The sequence below is a fragment of the Nerophis lumbriciformis genome, linkage group LG06 (genome assembly GCF_033978685.3).
Source record: "Nerophis lumbriciformis linkage group LG06, RoL_Nlum_v2.1, whole genome shotgun sequence".
Classification (NCBI taxonomy): domain Eukaryota; kingdom Metazoa; phylum Chordata; class Actinopteri; order Syngnathiformes; family Syngnathidae; genus Nerophis; species Nerophis lumbriciformis.
This window is the reverse complement of record NC_084553.2, coordinates 33,893,451-33,914,039: the sequence shown is the minus strand read 5'-3', so window position 1 is coordinate 33,914,039 and position 20,589 is coordinate 33,893,451. Positions and strand designations below refer to the sequence as shown.

Below are 20,589 nucleotides of genomic sequence, written 5' to 3'. Positions count from 1 at the left end.
CAAGATTGCTTGTTCTCTTGAATATATCCTGAAAGAAAACCTTCCCTTCTCCAACAAGGTTCTAGAGGAATCCAAATGCCTGGTGAGGAGCATCCTCCTGCGTGTTTTAGAAGAAGTGAACGAGAAGGAGTGTCAGATGCTAAAGCAGCTGTGGTGTTCCACCAAAGGACTGGAGGCGCTCTTCAGCTACTTGCACAACAAAGCGTATGAGAAGTGACCCCAAACTGAAGCAGTCTTTGTTTCCAGCCATCAGCACGGAGGAAGCCCGAGATTGAGTGTGCTTTCATCAAATTCTTCTTGTTTTTTTTCAACTGGACCGTCCAGTTGTTGATTCTCTTTTCGAGAAGGGGACCAAATCTGCATTAGTTCAAATGAACATCAAGCAGGGCTCAGGAAGAAGGTACACTGGCTTTGTGTACATGCCGAAATGAATCAGGATGCAGAAAATCAATTGTCTGACAAGCACATGACAAAGTGATGATAATATTTTAGAATATATATATATATATATATATATATATATATATATATATATATATATATATATATATATATATATATATATATTTGCATCCTAAAGTTAAGTATTTGTATATACAGTAAGATATGTATTTCAGGCTGGATTTACACTGCAGGTCTAAGAGCCCCTTTTCCCAATTTAGAGACTAAAATAGGAAGGGAATTCATATGTGTTCATTTGTCACAGTTTACCTGACACATGAAACGTGATAAATTGGGGCGGTTTCACTATTCACTGTACCTGTTGAACACCTTAAAATGTGTTTTGTGGCAATTCCAACTTTGACCACAGCATCAGTTGCTAGGTAGAGTGGCGCTTTCCATCATTTTCAGCAGACTGCATTGCAAAATGATTAAACACCCCCCACCCCCTCGTCCTCGCACACGAGATCCACCCAGGTATGGGGCCATATGAATCCCTTCCCTACTGTACGTCCTTTTTAAATGAACTCTTAAGTTTTACACCTCACCTCGCATCTGCGCACATACAGAATGCACGTAAACAACTGAAAGTAAACAAGGGAATTGGATGGGGATCCGGTGTCTTGAAACGCCGGCCGTGATAAGCTAGCCATGTATACTGTACATCCTAAAACAGAAAAATCTCAGGAGAAAATAATTAAATTGTGCTTGGACAGATTACTTTGTCTTTAGTGCCAATGATGCTGGCTTACATGTGTGCTTGATAACTAGGAAACAACAACAGATAAGTAAGTAGGCGTACACATGAGTAACAGTGGTCAGTCCTGCACACGCCAGCCTCGAACTGATGACCACATATGCCTACTGATTGTGAGTTGAGGCGAGCCATCGAGCTAAAAGTGTGAGTTGTGAGGTTTAACCAAGGTACTATTGCACAGCCTCGCTAGCTGGCATCATGGGCGGACTATTAGTAGGCAAACACAGGCAGTTGCCTTGGGCCCCGAGATTTCATGTCGCCCCAAAACGTCCTATAAAAAAACTGTATTTTGTCCAAACACAGTCAACGTCAAGAGCTCTCTTTTTCCTACCAGTCACACACTTTGACCTTCACAATAATAGCGCCACGTGTCAGAACAGGTCCAACTGTGCTAACAAAATAATGATCAAAAAAGCTCTGCTGGCCAGTTTGCATGGAGGTTTCTAACAACATGGTAGATTACCATCTTTTTGGTGTGTGGAGGGCCCTGGGGACAAGGTTTACCTTGGGCCCCCAAATGACTAAATATGCCCCTGAATGGCATACGTCACACATACACACTGCATGTCTGTTGCATTCTACAAACAGGTGAAATGAAAAAATAATTAAATTAGATTACATGATTAATATTAAAATGTTTTTAAGCTGGGTTACAGTATGTGGACGCCCTTGTAGCGTAAATCCAGCCTAAGTTGCCTGCTGTGTTGACATGAAGTGAAAACCAAAGTTTCGTTGCATTGATCATGTACATTCCACTCGGGCTACTTTGATGCTTGAATTGTCAGAAGAACATATCCTGCGCGAAACTTGAGCTTCTATTTAGGGACGGTGACTCACTTTGAACAATTCTTGCATTGAACTAAACATAAGACGACCCATTTTTTTCTTTGTATTTATATATTTTTAAGACAAGCTTAGCAAGTTCGACAGACATTGGGCCCGATCTACTAAGCTCCAGATAACAGGCACTAAACAACGTGCACAAACTATAAATTGTGTGTACTATTAGTAGGCATGTTGCGTGTGATCTTCCAAGACTGCGTGGACAATTGATTAGTGCAAAAGTGGTGCAGACCGCCCGATTTATACGTGTTTTTTGGCATGTATACCGGTTGTCACCATGCAGATACTCCACATTTACGGCATCATATAGTCCAAACTGGGGGGTTTCATCATGTTGTGACATGCAGTGCACAAATCTAATATGTGCCACCTTTTCTGGAACCTACTTTAAGCACGCTGAAGGTGCAAAACAACCCTTTTACTCTTTGTACCCGATGATCCGTATTGAACAAGTGAGAACATGAATAGTTTATATTGGATATTAACAGTACAATAAGTATTCATTACAGATCTGACTATAATTCCCTAAAGCAAGAAAATGATGATGCAAGAAAATGTATATTGCAAAAATTTTTCATATAGAAAATATGTTACAATAATATATTTGTCATATGAAAAAAACGAACACCATTACAAAAATATATATATATATATATATACTTGTGTGCACCAAAATGAATCAATTAGTTTTAATCAACCCTTTAAGACATCCAGCAGATTATAAAATGGCATCGCTAATTAGATGAGTCTAATACCTGCTCAGCGGCCTAGTGGTTAGAGTGTCCGCCCTGAGATCGGTAGGTCGTGAGTTCAAACCCCGGCCGAGTCATACCAAAGACGATAAAAATGGGACACATTACCTCCCTGCTTGGCAGTCAGCATCAAGGGTTGGAATTGGGGGTTAAATCACCAAAATGATTCCCGAGCGTGGCCACCGCTGCTATCAGTGGTACTTTATCTTTAATGATTTTATTTCAGTCCAAATATGTTGACACAAGAAAACACACTAAATATTCTATTTCTCATTCGTCTTGTCTTTCCACTGCAATCGCCTTCTTTCTCACAGTCATTTGTGCGTAACTGTGCCAGTTTCCGCGGACATTCCAAACGTTCTAGATATCGGCGCAAAACGGCGGCCGCAGAACTGTTTAAGTCTTGATAAATCGCACGGCGGGTCCTAAATTATTATATTCACACCTTCTCCTCCCAGTATTGTGGGCGTTGTGATAATCAGCATTGTATTAGTACGTGGAGACAAACACTTTAAATCAGGGGTAGGGAACCTATGGCTCTAGAGCCAGATGTGGCTCTTTTGATGACTGCATCTGGCTCTCAGATATATCTTACCTGACATTGCTTAACACGATAAGTAATGAATAATTCCGCTGATAATCACAGTGTTAAAATAACCACATATCAACCAGACTACAAAGCCATCAGCAAAATCATGCAGCACCAGAAGTCACATTAATGGTAAGAAGTATTTTATTCATTATTGGTTAGCTTCAGAATAACACTGTTAATAAAAATAATATGGAACTTATTATACTCTAAAAATGTTGGTCTTACTTAAAAATGCACGCATTTAGTGGTATTCAGTTTTAACATTTTTATACGGCTCTTACAGAAGTACATTTTAAAATATTTGGCTTTCATGGCTCTCTCAGCCAAAAAGGTTCCCGACCCCTGCTTTAAATGGATTGTACTCCTTATTTTGCTCATGTAAGAGACGCAATCTTGGGTTATGGGATATACTTGTATAGCGCTTTTCTACCTTCAAGGTACTCAAAGCGCTTTGACACTAATAATAATAATAATAGAATTTATTTGTAAAAAGCACTTTACATTGAGTAAACAACCTCAAAGTGCTACAGTGTATTAAAAAAATAAAAAATAAAAATATAATAAAAAATAAATAAAAATCAAAACTAGAACAGCCTAATAGATAGAACTAGTATGCATATATCTAAAAAAAAAAAAAAAAGGCTTTTTTAAAAAGAAGGGTTTTTAAGCCTTTTTTAAAAGCATCCACAGTCTGTGGTGCCCTCACGTGGTCAGGGAGAGCGTTCCACAGACTGGGAGCGGCGGAGCAGAAAGCCCGGTCTCCCGTTGTTCGTAGCTTTGTCCTTGGAGGACTATTTCCACATTCACCCATTCACACACACATTCACACACTGATGGCGGGAGCTACCATGCAAGGCCCTAACCACGACCCATCAGGAGCAAGGGTGAAGTGTCTTGCTCAAGGACACAACAGACATGACAAGTTTGTTAAAAGGTGGGGATCGAACCAGGAACCCTCAGGTCGCTGGCACGGCCACTCTCCCAAAAGCGCCACGCCGTGCCATCTTCTGTGCACGAGCTTAGTAGATCAGCGTTGCGTGCACTATTACGTGTTTTAATGCACGCAAACCTTGAGTAGATCAGGCCCATAATCCTAAAACAAGCATCAAAAATCCTGTGTTTGATTACCCGCTCAACCTTTAAGACACTTTTTTTTGAGCGTGTGTCTGTCAGCGGTTGACTCGCTCGGGGAGAAATCGTTGGACGCCAACCGTTGGTTTGCAAATGTAACGGAGGCGAGCCGGAATGGCTGGGCGAGTACGTTAGGAAACCTCACACCCCGACTGATGGATTGAGACTTTTATTAGTAGATTGCACAGTACAGTACATATTCCGTACAATTGACCACTAAATGGTAACACCCGAATAAGTTTTTCAACTTGTTTAAGTCAGGGTCCACGTGAATCAATTCATTGACGACTTCAAGAGTAATGCTCGCCTCTCACCCGGGTAACCAGGGGTCGCGCATTGTTCGTATCAGCGGTGGCAGGGAGTCCAAACCAGCTGGGTTACGCACATATATAATCTTTATATCCCAAACGTAAGTCAATGTGTTTTTTATGCGTCTCAATGCAGTACTTTGAGGAAGTAGTAGTAGTGGAAGTAGTAGAAAACCTACCTCTTGCTTTCAGTTACATGAACTCTGTGAGGAATCAATCTGGCTTTGGACCTTAGTTCCTTATTTTTTGTCAAGACAACTTTAAAGAGAAGAGGCCTTGTTTCTTCCCAATGCACAAAGCTGTGTCCATCATGTCATGCTTGGAGTGGAACTTTAATTAATGAAAGACCTCTGGGATGGCCTGGAACAGAGATGACGAGCCAAGCAAAGCCGTCTCCGGGGTTCAACGTCGAGTTGGCAAAAGATTCCGACAGACACTCTCATCGGTCCTTTAAGACGAGTGGAAGCTGCAAATAGATAGGCGTCACTTTACTTTTGTCCAAATTAACTTCAGCCATATTGAACATCTCCACCACTATTCCGTTTTACGTTATTTACACCTTCCAACAAAACAGCTTTGTCAATTTAGTGTTTTTTTGTTTTTTTACCTGTGAAATAACTTTAATGTTTTCATGTACATTGCTTTGTCAACAAGGTGAATGATGAACACTGGATGTACGATCAAGTTTGCCATGGACTCCTTCCTATCTGTGCAGGATTCCACTTTCAAATGGGGATTTTGGTGTAAAAATGTGAGTACAATCATGATGCAATGAAGTGAGTGAAACAGGAGTACGATGAATTGCGTTGATTTGAAGAGCACTACTATCCTGTGTCACATATTGAGGATCTATTTTGTTTTACCAAAAAAATATCTATACACATAAAAGTAATGCTTAGAAGCTATTTTGGAGGGGAAAAAATTAATTTTTGAGTTAATTTTTGCAATTGTTCACATGCAGTAGATGTAGATGTAGATGGGTGTACAGGTGTGACATGTCGCATGTGAAATGCTGTACATATTATGGATAATATGGTCTGTTGTTTCTAGGTATGTTTTGTACCTGCATTGTAAGTAAAATTGAAGATGTTTATTGTATGTTTATTTTTGTATTTATTCAAAGTGCATTCTTTGCTCTGCTCCTGACTCAAAATAACCCTTTACTCTTTGTGCCCGTATTGAACAGTTGAGTAAATTAATAGTTTGTATTGGATATCAACAGTACAGCAAGTGTTTATTACAGATCTGACTATCATTTCCTAAGGCAAATGCTACTTATCATATTAATACAAATGTCTACCTTTGTGACAAAAGACAGTTTTAAGTTAACAAAGGCATGTTAAATCATGTAATATATTGTGATACTGTGTTCTTAAACAAAACATGTATTTTCCCTATATTTATTTATTGTCATTTCAGGCTGACTTAATTGCATTTTCCCCTAAAACGTCCTTGAAATAAAGCTAATGTTATTGTATCATTGACGTACTTTTTGTTCATATGTACACACTTCTGCACACACACACGAAAACTCTCCTCAAAATAGGATTTCTTGACTTTACAGATCAATATGGGCAATTTAATTGAATAGGAGCCATTTGCTTGTAACTCTAAAAAATAAACTAACATCGTTTTTCAACTCCAATAACATAACTATTGAGCAACTTAAAATGTATACGAGTTCTAAGTTCGGTGGTGAAAATAAGGACATAACAAAACAGTGACTTACATTGTCCACTTTCATCGGGATGCTGGCTGATGGGATGGTTGTATCTTTCAGCACAGACTTGTGCTCTGCCTTGAGTTGGTATATTCAGCATAGTCTTCCAAACGATGTTGTCGTATACTACTATATTCTATACAGGTGTGAGGCATGTTTATAACCAATGATTGAAATCTTTAATTGTGATGAATCACATTATGACTTTCGTTAACTCCTAATTAATCTCAGCTAGAATAATTTTTATCTTTAATAAGTTTGCATTGAAGAGGAACTGCTATTTTTTTTTCAATCTTGCCAATCATTCGCAATCCATATGTAACGCATCTTTATTTTTTATCCATTCTAATAAAAAATGTAATATACAATGGCTCACAATGAAGCTAATGGGAGACATCTATTGCGCCCACAAAGCCCTCTAAAAAAACATCAAAAAACCGCCACCAATACTCATGATGTGACTATTAACCAAGTATTAGCGATGTTATTATAACCGCTAACGCACACAGTGCAAAAACTGAAATCTAAGTAAGATTAAATATCTCAAATAAGGGTGATATTTGCTTATTTTCTGTCTTCTCACTAAGCAGATTTTATGTTAGAGTGTTTTACTTGTTTTAAGGGTTTTGGTCCTAAATGATCTCAGTAAGATATTACAGCTTGTTGCTGAGATTTGATGACCTATATTGAGTAAAACATGCTTGAAACTAGAATATCAACTGTTGCAAAGCTGTGTCAGCAACACTCACAAGTATAAAACTACTTTTTTTAAATAAATGGGTTGTACTTGTATAGCGCTTTTCTACCTTCAAGGTACTCAAAGCGCTTTGACACTACTTCCACATTTACCCATTCAAACACACATTCACACACTGATGGAGGGAGCTGCCATGCAAGGCGCTAACCAGCACCCATCAGGAGCAAGGGTGAAGTGTCTTGCTCAGGACACAACAGACATGACGAGGTTGGTACTAGGTGGGGATTGAACCAGGGACCCTCGGGTTGCGCACGGCCATACTTCCACTGCGCCAATAATTAATATAATAATAATAATATAATAATAATAATAATAATTTCTTATTTCAAGCATGAAAAAAAAAGATCATGACTTTGACACAATTTTGTCTCATAATTAAAACAGATGACAGCCAAATGGACTTTGCTGTTTTATTTTCAATGAAACAATATACAATACATACTCATATAGTAGTACAGTTGGCACAGTACAGTAAACTGACAGTTAATATTTAAACATTTAACATGTGACATTTGTAACAATTTTGAACAGAAATAGTTCATGCACATTCAGATAAATTCTTCATAATTACAATTAAAACATTTTTGGCCGGGGGCCGGGCTGTATACAGGTAAAAGCCAGTAAATTAGAATATTTTGAAAAACTTGATTTATTTCAGTAATTGCATTCAAAAGGTGTAACTTGCACATTATATTTATTCATTGCACACAGACTGATGCATTCAAATGTTTATTTCATTTAATTTTGATGATTTGAAGTGGCAACAAATGAAAATCCAAAATTCCGTGTGTCACAAAATTAGAATATTACTTAAGGCTAATACAAAAAAGGGATTTTTAGAAATGTTGGCCAACTGAAAAGTATGAAAATGAAAAATATGAGCATGTACAATACTCAATACTTGGTTGGAGCTCCTTTTGCCTCAATTACTGCGTTAATGCGGCGTGGCATGGAGTCGATGAGTTTCTGGCACTGCTCAGGTGTTATGAGAGCCCAGGTTGCTCTGATAGTGGCCTTCAACTCTTCTGCGTTTTTGGGTCTGGCATTCTGCATCTTCCTTTTCACAATACCCCACAGATTTTCTATGGGGCTACGGTCAGGGGAGTTGGCGGGCCAATTTAGAACAGAAATACCATGGTCCGTAAACCAGGCACGGGTAGATTTTGCGCTGTGTGCAGGCGCCAAGTCCTGTTGGAACTTGAAATCTCCATCTCCATAGAGCAGGTCAGCAGCAGGAAGCATGAAGTGCTCTAAAACTTGCTGGTAGACGGCTGCGTTGACCCTGGATCTCAGGAAACAGAGTGGACCGACACCAGCAGATGACATGGCACCCCAAACCATCACCCAACCATGCAAATTTTGCATTTCCTTTGGAAATCGAGGTCCCAGAGTCTGGAGGAAGACAGGAGAGGCACAGGATCCACGTTGCCTGAAGTCTAGTGTAAAGTTTCCACCATCAGTGATGGTTTTTGAATGCAATTACTGAAATAAATCAAGTTTTTCAAAATATTCTAATTTACTGGCTTTTACCTGTATATGCGCACTAATTGACTGAAAGAGCACGCATTTGGCGCGATGATGTCATGTTGTCGATGGAAAAATGCATTTTTAGACCATCCGATTTGCCTTTCCATTAAGAACAATAAATTCGTTTTTAGTATAAGTTTGCTGGTTTCAAGAAATGTAATGCCGATCGCATATCATTATGTCAAGATAATGACACTAGCATTTACTTAATTCAAGAATATTTTTCAACATATTGAGCAAAACGGTCTCATTTTTTTTTTCTACCAATAAAAGTGCACTTGTTATTAGTGAGAATATACTTATTTTAAGGTATTTTTGGGTTCATTGAAGTTAGCTAATTTTACTTGTTTTGGAAAGTCTTGACAAGCCAAATTTTCTTGTTCTATTGGCAGATAATTTTGCTTAGTTCAAATAAAATACCCCTAATTTTTGTTTAGTTTTTTTCTTGTTTTTGAACACTGACTTTTTGCAGTGCAGGACTACCTTCAGCGGCGCCGTAATCACAGAGAGCTAAGTAGCTTATGCAGTACTGACATACAGAGCCGGTGAGCTGCTGCATCGCCTCTGGGCTGGTAAAAGTTAATTCTAGAATATAAATCATACCTCTCAACTGTGTAGTAGAAAGTTGTGGTCATAAATCGAGAAGTCAACTTTGACATCCTGGAGGTGGTGAGAAAGACAGAAAAAGACGCTCTTTTGCGCCACATTTTTTCAAATACTGAGAAGAGACGGTGCGGTGACCAGCAGCCAGTTGAGGCACGTCACTCAATTGTGCCTCACCATGGATTGCGGACTCGGCTAACTGCTGGCCTGCTGTGCAGTGAGACCGTATTGCTATATGAATTATATTATACATTTCCATAGTTTAGTTAGCTGAGGTATATAATGTACAGTGTATTTTGTCAACAACTGTATGTGTGTAAAGTATTTCTTGTGCTGAGCGATCATAAAACTGCTGCGAAGACACACTGGCTGAGGCTCGCGTAACCCCGCCTCCTGGTGCCGGTTAAGGCACCTTCGCCGCAGACTGCACCCCCCGACGGGAGCGCCACACCAACCAAAGCCCACACCCAAACCCTCCACGTGCAAGACCGAATCCACCCAAAAAAAGTCACTTAACAACATACTTGCCAACCCTCCCGGATTTTCCGGGAGACTCCCGAAATTCAGCGCCTCTCCCGAAAACCTCCCGGGACAAATTTTCTCCCGAAAATCTCCCGAAATTCAAGCGGAGCTGGAGGCCACGCCCCCTCCAGCTCCATGCCGACCTGAGTGACGTGTTGACAGCCTGTTTTCACGTCTGCTTTCCCACAATATAAAGCATGCCTGCCCATTCACGTTATAACTGTAGAATGATGGAGGGCGAGTTCTTGGTTTCTTATGTAGGTTTATTGTTAGGCAGTTTCATTAACGTCCTCCCAGCGCGGTAACAACACACAACAACAGCAGTCAAGTTTTCGTTTACGTAAAGCAGTTCGTCTGCCGTAAACAGCAATGTTGTGACACTTTTAAACAGGACAATACTGCCATCTACTGTACATGCATATGTGACCCACCCATAATGTGTCACATTTTTGTGTTGATTTATTTATTTTATTTTGTGGTTTGAATTCGTTTTTGGAGCTGTCATTACACATTTATCAGTATTCACATTGGTCAGTAGGGGGCAGTAGGGCGTTTCTTCCCAATTGAATGCTATCACCTGCAGACCGGAAGTGTCTTGTCATTCTGATGAGAGCGACCAGTCTGTGAACAATTGAAACATCCTGTGTGCTTTTTCCTCCTGTATAACAGGTTAGTTTTGGTGAATCAACTCACTGAATAATATCCATGTGATCTTTATAAGTTTAAGTACACATTCTGATGGTGGAGCCTAACTCTAAAGTGTTTGTGAGTTGTAGTTTGTATTTGTGAATGAATCCAGTGCACAGCTGCAGTAATCAATACAAAAAGGGGACGTGAGTGCGCAATGTTTATATAGGAACTTCTGATCATAATTCAGACTCCCAAATTAGAGCTCCCGTTTTCTTATTGATTTTATAATGTATATTTGTATAATGTGTGTGTTCTGAAATAGTGACAGAGAATAGAACAAGGATGGACAATTCAACCCTTAACTCAACAATGAGTAGATGAGTGTTATGTGTGTGTGTATGTGTAAATAAATGAACACTGAAATTCAAGTATTTCTTTTATTTATATATATATATATATATATATATATATATATATATATAAAATAAAATATATATATATATATCCATCCATCCATTTCTACCGCTTATTCCCTTTTGGGGTCGCGGGGGGCGCTGGAGCCTATCTCAGCTACAATCGGGCGGAAGGCGGGGTACACCCTGGACAAGTCGCCACCTCATCGCAGGGCCAACACAGATAGACAGACAACATTCACACTCACATCCACACACTAGGGCCAATTTAGTGTTGCCAATCAACTTATCCCCAGGTGCATGTCTTTGGAAGTGGGAGGAAGCCGGAGTACCCGGAGGGAACCCACGCAGTCACGGGGAGAACATGCAAACTCCACACAGAAAGATCCCGAGCCCGGGATTGAACCCAAGACTACTCAGGACCTTCGTATTGTGAGGCAGATGCACTAACCCCTCTGCCACCGTGAAGCCCTATATATATATATACAGTTAGAATTCACTGAAAGTCAAGTATTTCTTATATATATATATGTATATATATATATGTCTTAATAAGGTTATCCAAAAAATAGTGCTCGATACCGTAGTAGAGCGCAATATATGTATGTGTGGGGGAAAAAAATCACAAGACTATTTCATCTCTACAGGCCTGTTTCATGAGGGGGGTACCCTCAATCGTCAGGAGATTGAGGGTACCCCCCTCATGAAACAGGCCTGTAGAGATGAAATAGTCTTGTGATTTTTTTTCCCCACACATACATATATATATATATATATCTTAACCACGCCCCCCGGCCCCACCCCCCACCTCCCGAAATCGGAGGTCTCAAGGTTGGCAAGTATGCTTAACAAGAAGCCATAAAGTGCAAAAACAACATTGCTCGCGCCGGAGGAGCCGTGAACGACTGCAGGGACACAACATTAGGTACACATGCAGACTGCAGCACGGATTTCATATTTCATTCATTCACAACTCCTCCAACACCAACACTACTGTTCCTGCACTTATAAGTAAAGGTAAGACCATAATAACGTTTTTTTTATTAAATGTGTTTTTTTGTGTGCTACAGTTTGTATGTGTAAAGTTAAAGTTAAGTTAAAGTACCAATGATTGTCACACACACACACTAGGTGTGGTGAAATGTGTCCTCTGCATTTGACCCATCCCTTGATCACCCCCTGGGATGTGAGGGGAGCAGTGGGCCCGGGAATAATTGTTGGTGATTTAACCCCCAATTCCAACCCTTGATGCTGAGTGCCAAGCAGGGAAGAATGCTGGTATGAGCTTTTAAACATAACCCGTTAACTGCTGCCAATCAAATGGTGAATAAGATACTCTTTAGGGTTCATATGTTTGTAAATCTGACTGTGATGAAGTCAGTGCCTCACCAGCCATGAACCTCACCGCACGTCACTGCCCTAATCAGAGCAAAGCATTTTTGGTTGAAAACAAAAATAAAGAAGTAAAATACAGCACTATGTCATCAGTTTCTAAATTGTATAACAGTGCAAAATATTGCTCATTTGTAGTGGTCTTTCTTGAACTATTTGGAAAAAAAGATAGGTTTTTATTAGTATTTATGAAGGATTTTTGAATTGTTGCTATTTTTAGAATATTTTAAAAAAAATCTCACGTACCCCTTGGCATACCTTCAAGTACCCCCAGCGGTACGCGTACCCCCATTTGAGAACCACTGCAGTAGGGTGTGGGGACCCCTAGAGGTAGTTGTAGGGTGTCCCCAGCTAAATGACAGCTAGTTAATAGTACCATTTGTACACTCTGTTACATTAACATTGATATTATACATGTGGGCCCATACATATAAATGCCGTCAAATGTAGCTTTGATGTAGCAAGCTACTTTTGCCGTGTAACTTGTAGTGTAGCTTACTAGAATTCCCCGGAGATGGCTTTCGCTGCAGCTTAGCGGCATTTAATCAAGAAAAACTTGTAGCTTAGCTTACTACATTTTCCAAGTAGCATGCCCATCTCTGGGTAATACACAGCAAAAGACCACTGGAAACCCTAATAATAAGCAACGTACAATATCCATCCATCCATTTTCTACTGCTCGGCCTTCTCGAAGTCGCGGGAACTGCTCGGCCTTCTCGAGGTCGCGGGAGGCTGAAGCCTATCCCAGCTGCCCTCGGGCTGAAGGCAGGGTACACCCTGGACGAGTCAACATGACCCATGTGGGCCAACACAGATGGATAAATAATTTGTGTACTTTACAACAAAATGTGTTCACACAGACGTCTGCTCAAAAATGATTTAATATTTGGTTTGCAGTCTATCTAATTTGAACATGCCAACGTAATGAAAAAGAATACAAAAGACTTTGGCTCTTGATTGATTACACAACGTATTATTGTCACACAGGAGAGCTGCTTGCGGTGGTAGCCATACGTGACACAAAGGCGGGTCATTCCTCCAGCCACCATCGGATGCTGCTGCCCGCCTGACTACTAAATTGTGATTGGACAGAGTTTGTCAATTCCAGGTTGAATGCGATTTACAATGATGTACAAAAGAATTGCACACACTTTAATACATCTAAATTTTGTCTTGCATACAATGTTTTCTGGATTTGAAAGTACATCTATTTTTCGAATGAAATCCGCGTAAAAATACATGAAGCCTGAGATCACTTGCCTAAATAGACTTAGACTTAGACAAACTTTAATGATCCACAAGGGAAATTTGTTCAACAGTAGCTCAGTTACAATGATGGAAAGTGTAAGGATGGAAAGGACAATGCAGGTATAAATAGACTAATATAGCGATACAAAATCAAACATATACACAAATATATACATAATATGTGGACAGAATAATATATATATACAGATTATATTATGTCTATAACATATATACAATATATACCAATGACGCCCTGCGATGAGATGGCGACTTGTCCAGGGTGTACCCCGCCTTCCGCCCGATTGTAGCTGAGATAGGCTCCAGCGCCCCCCGCAACCCCAAAGGGAATAAGCGATAGAAAATGGATGGATGGATATACCAATGACCATGTACAATATTACAGTATATACAGTATATGTGACAGCAGCAGCATAAAATAGAGAGTAGATCCAGCAGGAAATAGAAAATAGACATTATAAACAAAGAGAAGTAGCTAACATGTCAGGTGTCAGGTAATAGGCAGATGTCATTTATTGCTGTGTGGCGAGTGATTATACAGCTGGATGGAATGTGGAATGAAGGAGTTCTTGAATCGCACAGTGCAGGGAGGAAGTTGAAGGAGCCTGTTGGAGTATGAGCTCCGCTGTCCCTTAATTGTCAGGTGGAGTGGGTGGGCAGGATTGTCCATGATGGCCAGCAGTTTGTCCAGCGTCCTCCTGTCCCTCACTGACACAAACACCTCCAACTGCGTGCCAATAGTTTGGCCGGCTTTCCGGATCAGTTTATCAATCCGGTTTGAGTCCATTTTGCTGGTGCTGCTCCCCCAACAAACCACCGCAAAGTACAGTGCACTAGCCACAACAGACTGATAAAAGATCTCCAACAGCTTGCTGCACACATTAAAGGACCTAAGCTTCCTCAGGAAAAAGAGTCTGCTCATGCTCTTCTTGTAAACAGCTTTGCAGTTGTCCTTCCAGTCCAGTCTGCTGTTCAAGTGGACTCCCAGGTACTTGTACTGCTCCACTACTGCCCCCTCCCGGCGCTGGATCTTGATGGGCTCCACCGGGGTCACTCTCTGGGAGCCTGTAGTTGGAATTCATATTTCTGGTCGAGGCTGTCAGTAATGTTTAGAGTGTGTCTTTGTCAGTGTTGGGTCAATACAATTGCCAGAAGCATATTTTCCTTTCTAGACAATGTCTTACTTGCTGTAATCTACAGTTTGTATGTCTGAATATTATGACATATGAATAAAAACATTGGTTCGAGAATATTTTGTGGTGTAGATAATCCGCATTTTGCATTGTATTTATACAGTTAAGGCAATAACTTGGGTCTATAGAAAACAGTTCCCAAAGCGCATTATTAAATGAATATGTTAAAAAAAAGCAACACATATTGTCTTATTATTACGACTGTCACATTTTTGGAATTTGCATTAATCATGATTAATCACAGATGATTACTTACTTGCATAATTAAAATTTGCTGAAGAAAAGATCAATATTTGTACACAAGTGCAATTTTATTATCAGAATGTCAACCAGGAACGTTTTTAAATGTTTTACTTGAATGCATATCATTTATTTGCACAAAACTTGGAAACAGTTTTATCTTAAGTTCTTCCAGACTGTATTTTGGAGTGAAATTTGCCAGCGAGCACACCAGTCACAGTCTTCTCACTCATTTTTGTACCTACGTATTGATCTGGACACTGACCGTATAGCAGTTAAGGTTAAGAGCTTGTACAGTCAAAATAAATTGCATGATTAATCTTGATGTGCACATCATTGATGCAATACTTTTTCGTGATTAATCACATGAGTTAACGCATTACTTTGAAAGCCCTAATTATCAATCAATAAGTGTATCCAATGAATTAGGACATTATTTAGTCTCTATTGTTGCTGCAGCTTTGTCTCCGAGAATAGTCAGATAACTATGTAGAAACTTCTAACCAGGCTTATGTTTTATTTATTAGTGCTGTCAAACAATGGATTTGTATATCTCAAATCAGATTGTTGAATTACCGCAGTAGATTACTTGCTTGCATACTTTACATTAACTATAAAGACGGCCTGAGATGATTTTAATCTACATTTAACACACCTCCTTGTGGTTGAGATCAGAGGGGGTCCGCGGAGGTACTGTAGGGGGATCGTGAAATTTGGGTTGATTTAGAGACTTCTTGTACATATATTGTTTTATACTATCCCCGCAATGTTTCCTAATGTTTTTTTGTTTTTTTTTGTCATAAAAAAATACAATCATGTGTGCTTACAGACTGCAGACTGTATTGATCTATAAAATGTAGGAACCAGAAATATTAATAACAGAAAGAAACAAGCCTTTTGTGCGAATGAGTGTGATTGCGTGTAAATGGGGGAGGGAGGTTTTTTGGGTTGGTGCACTAATTGTAAGTTTTTTATGTTGATTTAATACATTTTTTTTAATTTTTTTTTTTTTATATTTCTCGTACCGCGGCCCGGTGGTTGGGGACCACTGGTTTAGACTATTGTAATGCCCTGCTCTCTGGCCTTCCCAAAAATAATATCAGAAGCCTATAATTATTATAAAACTCTGCAGCACGCGCGCTGACAAGGAATAGAGGGTGGGAGCACATTACACCAGTTTTAAAGTCGCTGGATTGGCTTCCAGTCCACTTCAGGGTCGATTTTAAAGTTCTATTATCAGTTTTTAAATGCCTCGCGCCCTCTTATCTATCCGACCTGCTTTTGCCGTATCAACCCTTGCGGATCCTGAGGTCCACTGGCACTGACTGGCCTTTTAGCTTTACCAAATACCAGAACAAAGACCCACGGTGAGGCGGCATTTAGCCACTATGGCCTCCACCTGTCGAACAGCTTGCCAGAGAGCCTCAGGACTATATATGGAGATATCCGCTAATGTCACAAATTGAAAAAATGTCACAAGTCGGGCAAATTCCAAACGGCTCATTTGGAGTAAATATGAAGGAAGGCAAGATTGTTTTATCTCTGCAACGCCTCCATAGTACGATTTCAAATTTTCGGGACTTACGCAGATCCCAAATACAAAACAGCGGGTACCAATTGGTAAGAAAAGTTGGTTTTGCTTAATAGAATCCCTTTAAGCATATTCAAAGTATTTTTGGCCTAAATTAAACATTTTCCAGCATAAAAATGGCTAAATCAACTAGGAAGTAGTGTTAGTAGATGTGTTTTGCCTTTTGGCAACTGACAGGTTCACCCCTGGGCAGCATTACTTCTGTATATTGGATAAAATAATGTAAAGGTGTTATTTCATGTCCACAATGTTGAGATATGTATTTAGAAGGTCGTAAACACTTTTTTTAGGCTCTAAAATATTTTATTTATATTTCACGGTACCAGTAATTAATTTACCATGGTCAGGCCTTGAACCAATTAACAGCGGGTTTAATGTACTTAATTGCATGTAATTTATTTGCTCAAAACTTGGTAAAAGTTTGATCTAAAGTTTAGCCGACGGGTATTTTGATGTGAAATTTGCCAGCAAGCACACCAGTCAGAGACTCCTCACTCATGTTGTATGCATTGATTGACTTGACGAATGAAAGTACACAAAGCTCCTGTAGTTAATGTAACACACTTTATTTTAAAATAATGAAACAAATCAATATGATTCCCCATCCACTCATTAAAGAGCCCTGCTTTTTGTAATCCTGATTTCAATCCATGTTTGAAATACATCCACTGTTTTAATCCCACTGCAAACTACAACCACAATAATAAACATATTGTATCAATCCAAACTTTGTAGAGGCAGAATATTTGCTTACAGCTATTGTATTGCATCTCATGTTGTGAGATTAATTTAGTAGCCTAAAAACAAAAGTCTTGATGCATGTTTAAATGTGTACAGATGAGATATAATCTTATGATTGTTGAGTTAATGTAAGAGTAGGCCATCATCTGTGGCACACATTAGCTTTGGCTGTGTGTCTCTCAACTATCACCAATAATTAAAGAGGTTGTTTGCAACTTGCTCAAAGTTACATTTTGCAAACCAAAAATATAATAAGAGCAAAAGGTTGCAAACAAACCCTTATAATATATTTCCTGTATATTGTGTTAAGGCTAGCCTCTGTAACACAGTGACCAATTTTCTTTAAGGCTAAATCCCCAAAATAATAGAATGTGATCAGTTCTGTGTTCCATCTGCATATTTGAGCACAACAGCGCACCTGGATGAAGGTTGCCGATAAAATGTCTATGAGAGCTGCTCCTTGGATGCTTCTTTCAGCCTCTTTCTCATGGCTTGTGCATGCTGTTTGTTGTGCTCGCGCTTTTCCAGCCTCTGTTAAGATTTAAACAAAAAAAAAAGAATCAGTGAGCCTGCTGTGCCTCCATCGTAGAGCTGGGCGATATGGCTGAAAACTGTATCACAAAATAAGTTTTTATATTGGTCAATATCGATAACCAACCAACCAATCATGGATTTTCTTAGACGTAAACCAACCAATCATCATTGATGATTCCTGTGTATTTTGTCCCCTGCCCGCGGAGTTGCTTCGCTACGTAGCTTCGATTTTTAAGTTAATAATTTTTAATGGCTGTGATGAGGTGGCGATTTGTCCAGGGTGTACGCCGCCTTCCGTAAACCGGAATAGATTATCAAAAACCGTACTCATTATGGGAAAACTGTAGTTGTTGGCAGTTATGGCAAAGAGACGGATTAAGAGTTTAACACAGATTGTAGGTGGGAAAAAACGAAAAAAATATATATATTTTTTTTTTTATGGAGATAAATAAGAAGGATTCTCGACTATAGACAGACAAATCCCATGCCTTCCGCAAGAAGTTGACCCAATTATGTCATATTAATGTGTGGCCGGAATAGTCAAGTATAGTTAATGTGTGCATCAATGTACCTGTATTAGTTATTGCTGTTTTCTTGGTTACATTTACATGTTATTTGAAAATATTTCTATAAATGATTAATACAAACTTGTGTTTAACTTTCTTGTTTTTTGGATTTTTTTTTGCTGTGCAGAACAATCAAGGACGACATGGACTTGGACAAGGCAATTTAAAGAACAACAGACCAAAAATAAATGACACAACACATGTATATACCAGTTTGGATGATTATTTATAAAAATAGTATTTTTATAACCTGTATACATTAATAAACTCATGTACTGAAACTGCAATTGTTGTGATATCCTCTGCATTTATGATAAAATAATTGTTATCCAAATATTAACCATTACTGGCTATAATGCAAATAATTAAACACATTTAGAAAAGTACATTAATTGTGGATCACAAAAATAATAAAGTAACTGCTAAATAAGATTGTGTGGTGTTGCTGTCTGGATAGACGGTGAGGACTCACTCTTGGACAACATCAGAATTATCTGTGTGTTTTTAAAAAGGTACATGTCCCACTACAACAACCATTTACAAGCATAAAAATAAATCCACCATTAACTAATAATTAGGAACAACCGCTATAAAATGCTTGTCAACACGTGACACATTTTCATGACAACCATCTCCCATGATCGGTCGGCTCTAACCCAAAAAAATCAGCACTTAGCCGCTTCCTTTGAAATAAGGTAAAGGAGCAAGAGAAAACAAAAAACAATTTGACATTCTTCTCTTAAGTTTGCCATTTTTCAACATTGCGCAATTGATCATCAGACATGGGACGTAAATGTAAGGGCGTGGACAACTGACGTAACTAGGGAGTGTCCCGAAGGCTTGGACTGGGTCCTTGAAAAGGTTGCAGCCGCCAAATATAAATAAATACATATATATATAAATATATGTATATATTATATACATACATAGACATACCCACACACACACACAAACATACATATATATATACACACACATATATATATATATATATATATATATATATATATATATATATATATATATACACACACATACATACGTACATCAAACAAAATTTGATTATGGCGATATATATTTTAAAAAAATTAAATCGGTCCAGCCCTACTCATCCATCCATCCATCCCTTTTCTACCGATTGTCCCTTTCGGGGTTGCGGGCGGTAGCCTATCTCAGCTGCATTCGGGCGTAAGGCGGGGTACACCCTGGACAAGTCGCCACCTCATCGCAGGGCCAACACAGATAGACAACAATCACATTCCCATTCACACACTAGGGTCAATTTAGTGTTGCCAATCAACCTATCACCACGTACATGTCTTTGGAGGTGGGAAGAAGCCGGAGTACCCGGAGGGAACCCACGCAGTCACGGGGAGAACATGCAAACTCCACACAGAAAGATCCCGAGCGCAGGATCGAACCCAGGACCTTCGTATTGTGAGGCACATGCACTAACCCCTGTTCCACCGTGCTGCCCTACTCAATGTTACACATTTCTCACAATAACATTCTTACCTCATTGTGCAGGCAGTGACGCATGGCGCGGTCGAAGTCGTTGCACGTTCCGAAGAACTTCAAGAAATTGTGCTGGTGGAAAAAAGGTAAAATATGTTTTTTTTTTAATGGATTTATGAGCAAAAAAGAAGGATAGATGCCGAGTACCTCTGTGTGGCACTGCTTCAGGCGGTTTATGAGCACATTGCAGACATCGGTGTGCAGGTGGGGCGAAAGGTCAGGGTGCATGCCGAGTTAAGGTCCTAATGTGCAAATGTACACAAGCCACACAGAAGAAGCACTATGAGTTGACTGTCATTTCGTTGAGTCCATAAAAATAATGTTGACAACTAGTCTAGAGTACTGAAGGATACTAAATCCTCCAGCTCCTTCTCCATCTTGAAAGGTCATTGTGATGTTGTGGACTCATGTGGACACTTACCTACAGTAAACACATACAGACACGTTCAAAACCATATATCAGCGTTCAAAACCACATATCAGCAATCAACCTGAATCAATGCACTTATAATAATAATAAGACACGTATTGTGGATTTATCTTACCAGCAGTGGA

General features: G+C 39.4%; 2 protein-coding genes across 7 annotated transcripts in view; one reads left to right on the top strand and one right to left on the bottom strand.

The window, feature by feature from the left end:
• LOC133608719 (chromodomain Y-like protein 2) overlaps nucleotides 1–4,710 on the top strand; it is a 72,922-nt gene extending 68,212 nt beyond the window's left edge. For both annotated transcript variants that reach the window (XM_061964195.2, XM_061964194.2), the window contains exon 7: nucleotides 59–4,710. In XM_061964195.2, coding sequence (XP_061820179.1) covers nucleotides 59–217 — 159 coding nt within the window. In that variant the 3' untranslated portion in view covers nucleotides 218–4,710. The remainder of the gene's footprint in view (nucleotides 1–58) is intronic.
• Nucleotides 4,670–20,589, bottom strand: part of cmc2 (C-x(9)-C motif containing 2) — a 16,222-nt gene continuing 302 nt past the window's right edge. The window contains exons 1-6 of one of the 5 annotated variants that reach the window (XM_072913363.1): nucleotides 20,580–20,589; nucleotides 20,388–20,455; nucleotides 20,182–20,252; nucleotides 20,035–20,106; nucleotides 17,838–17,950; nucleotides 4,670–5,290 (exon numbers count right to left, since the gene is read on the bottom strand). The exon at nucleotides 20,580–20,589 is cut by the window's right edge and continues 302 nt beyond it. In XM_072913363.1, the coding sequence (XP_072769464.1) occupies nucleotides 17,864–17,950; nucleotides 20,035–20,106; nucleotides 20,182–20,252; nucleotides 20,388–20,424 (267 nt within the window). In that variant the 5' untranslated portion in view covers nucleotides 20,425–20,455; nucleotides 20,580–20,589 and the 3' untranslated portion in view covers nucleotides 4,670–5,290; nucleotides 17,838–17,863. Of the gene's footprint in view, nucleotides 5,291–14,137; nucleotides 14,751–17,225; nucleotides 17,951–20,034; nucleotides 20,107–20,181; nucleotides 20,277–20,387; nucleotides 20,456–20,579 lie in introns of those variants that run through there. The other 4 variants (XM_072913364.1, XM_072913365.1, XM_061964199.2 and 1 more) reach the window with 4 other exon arrangements.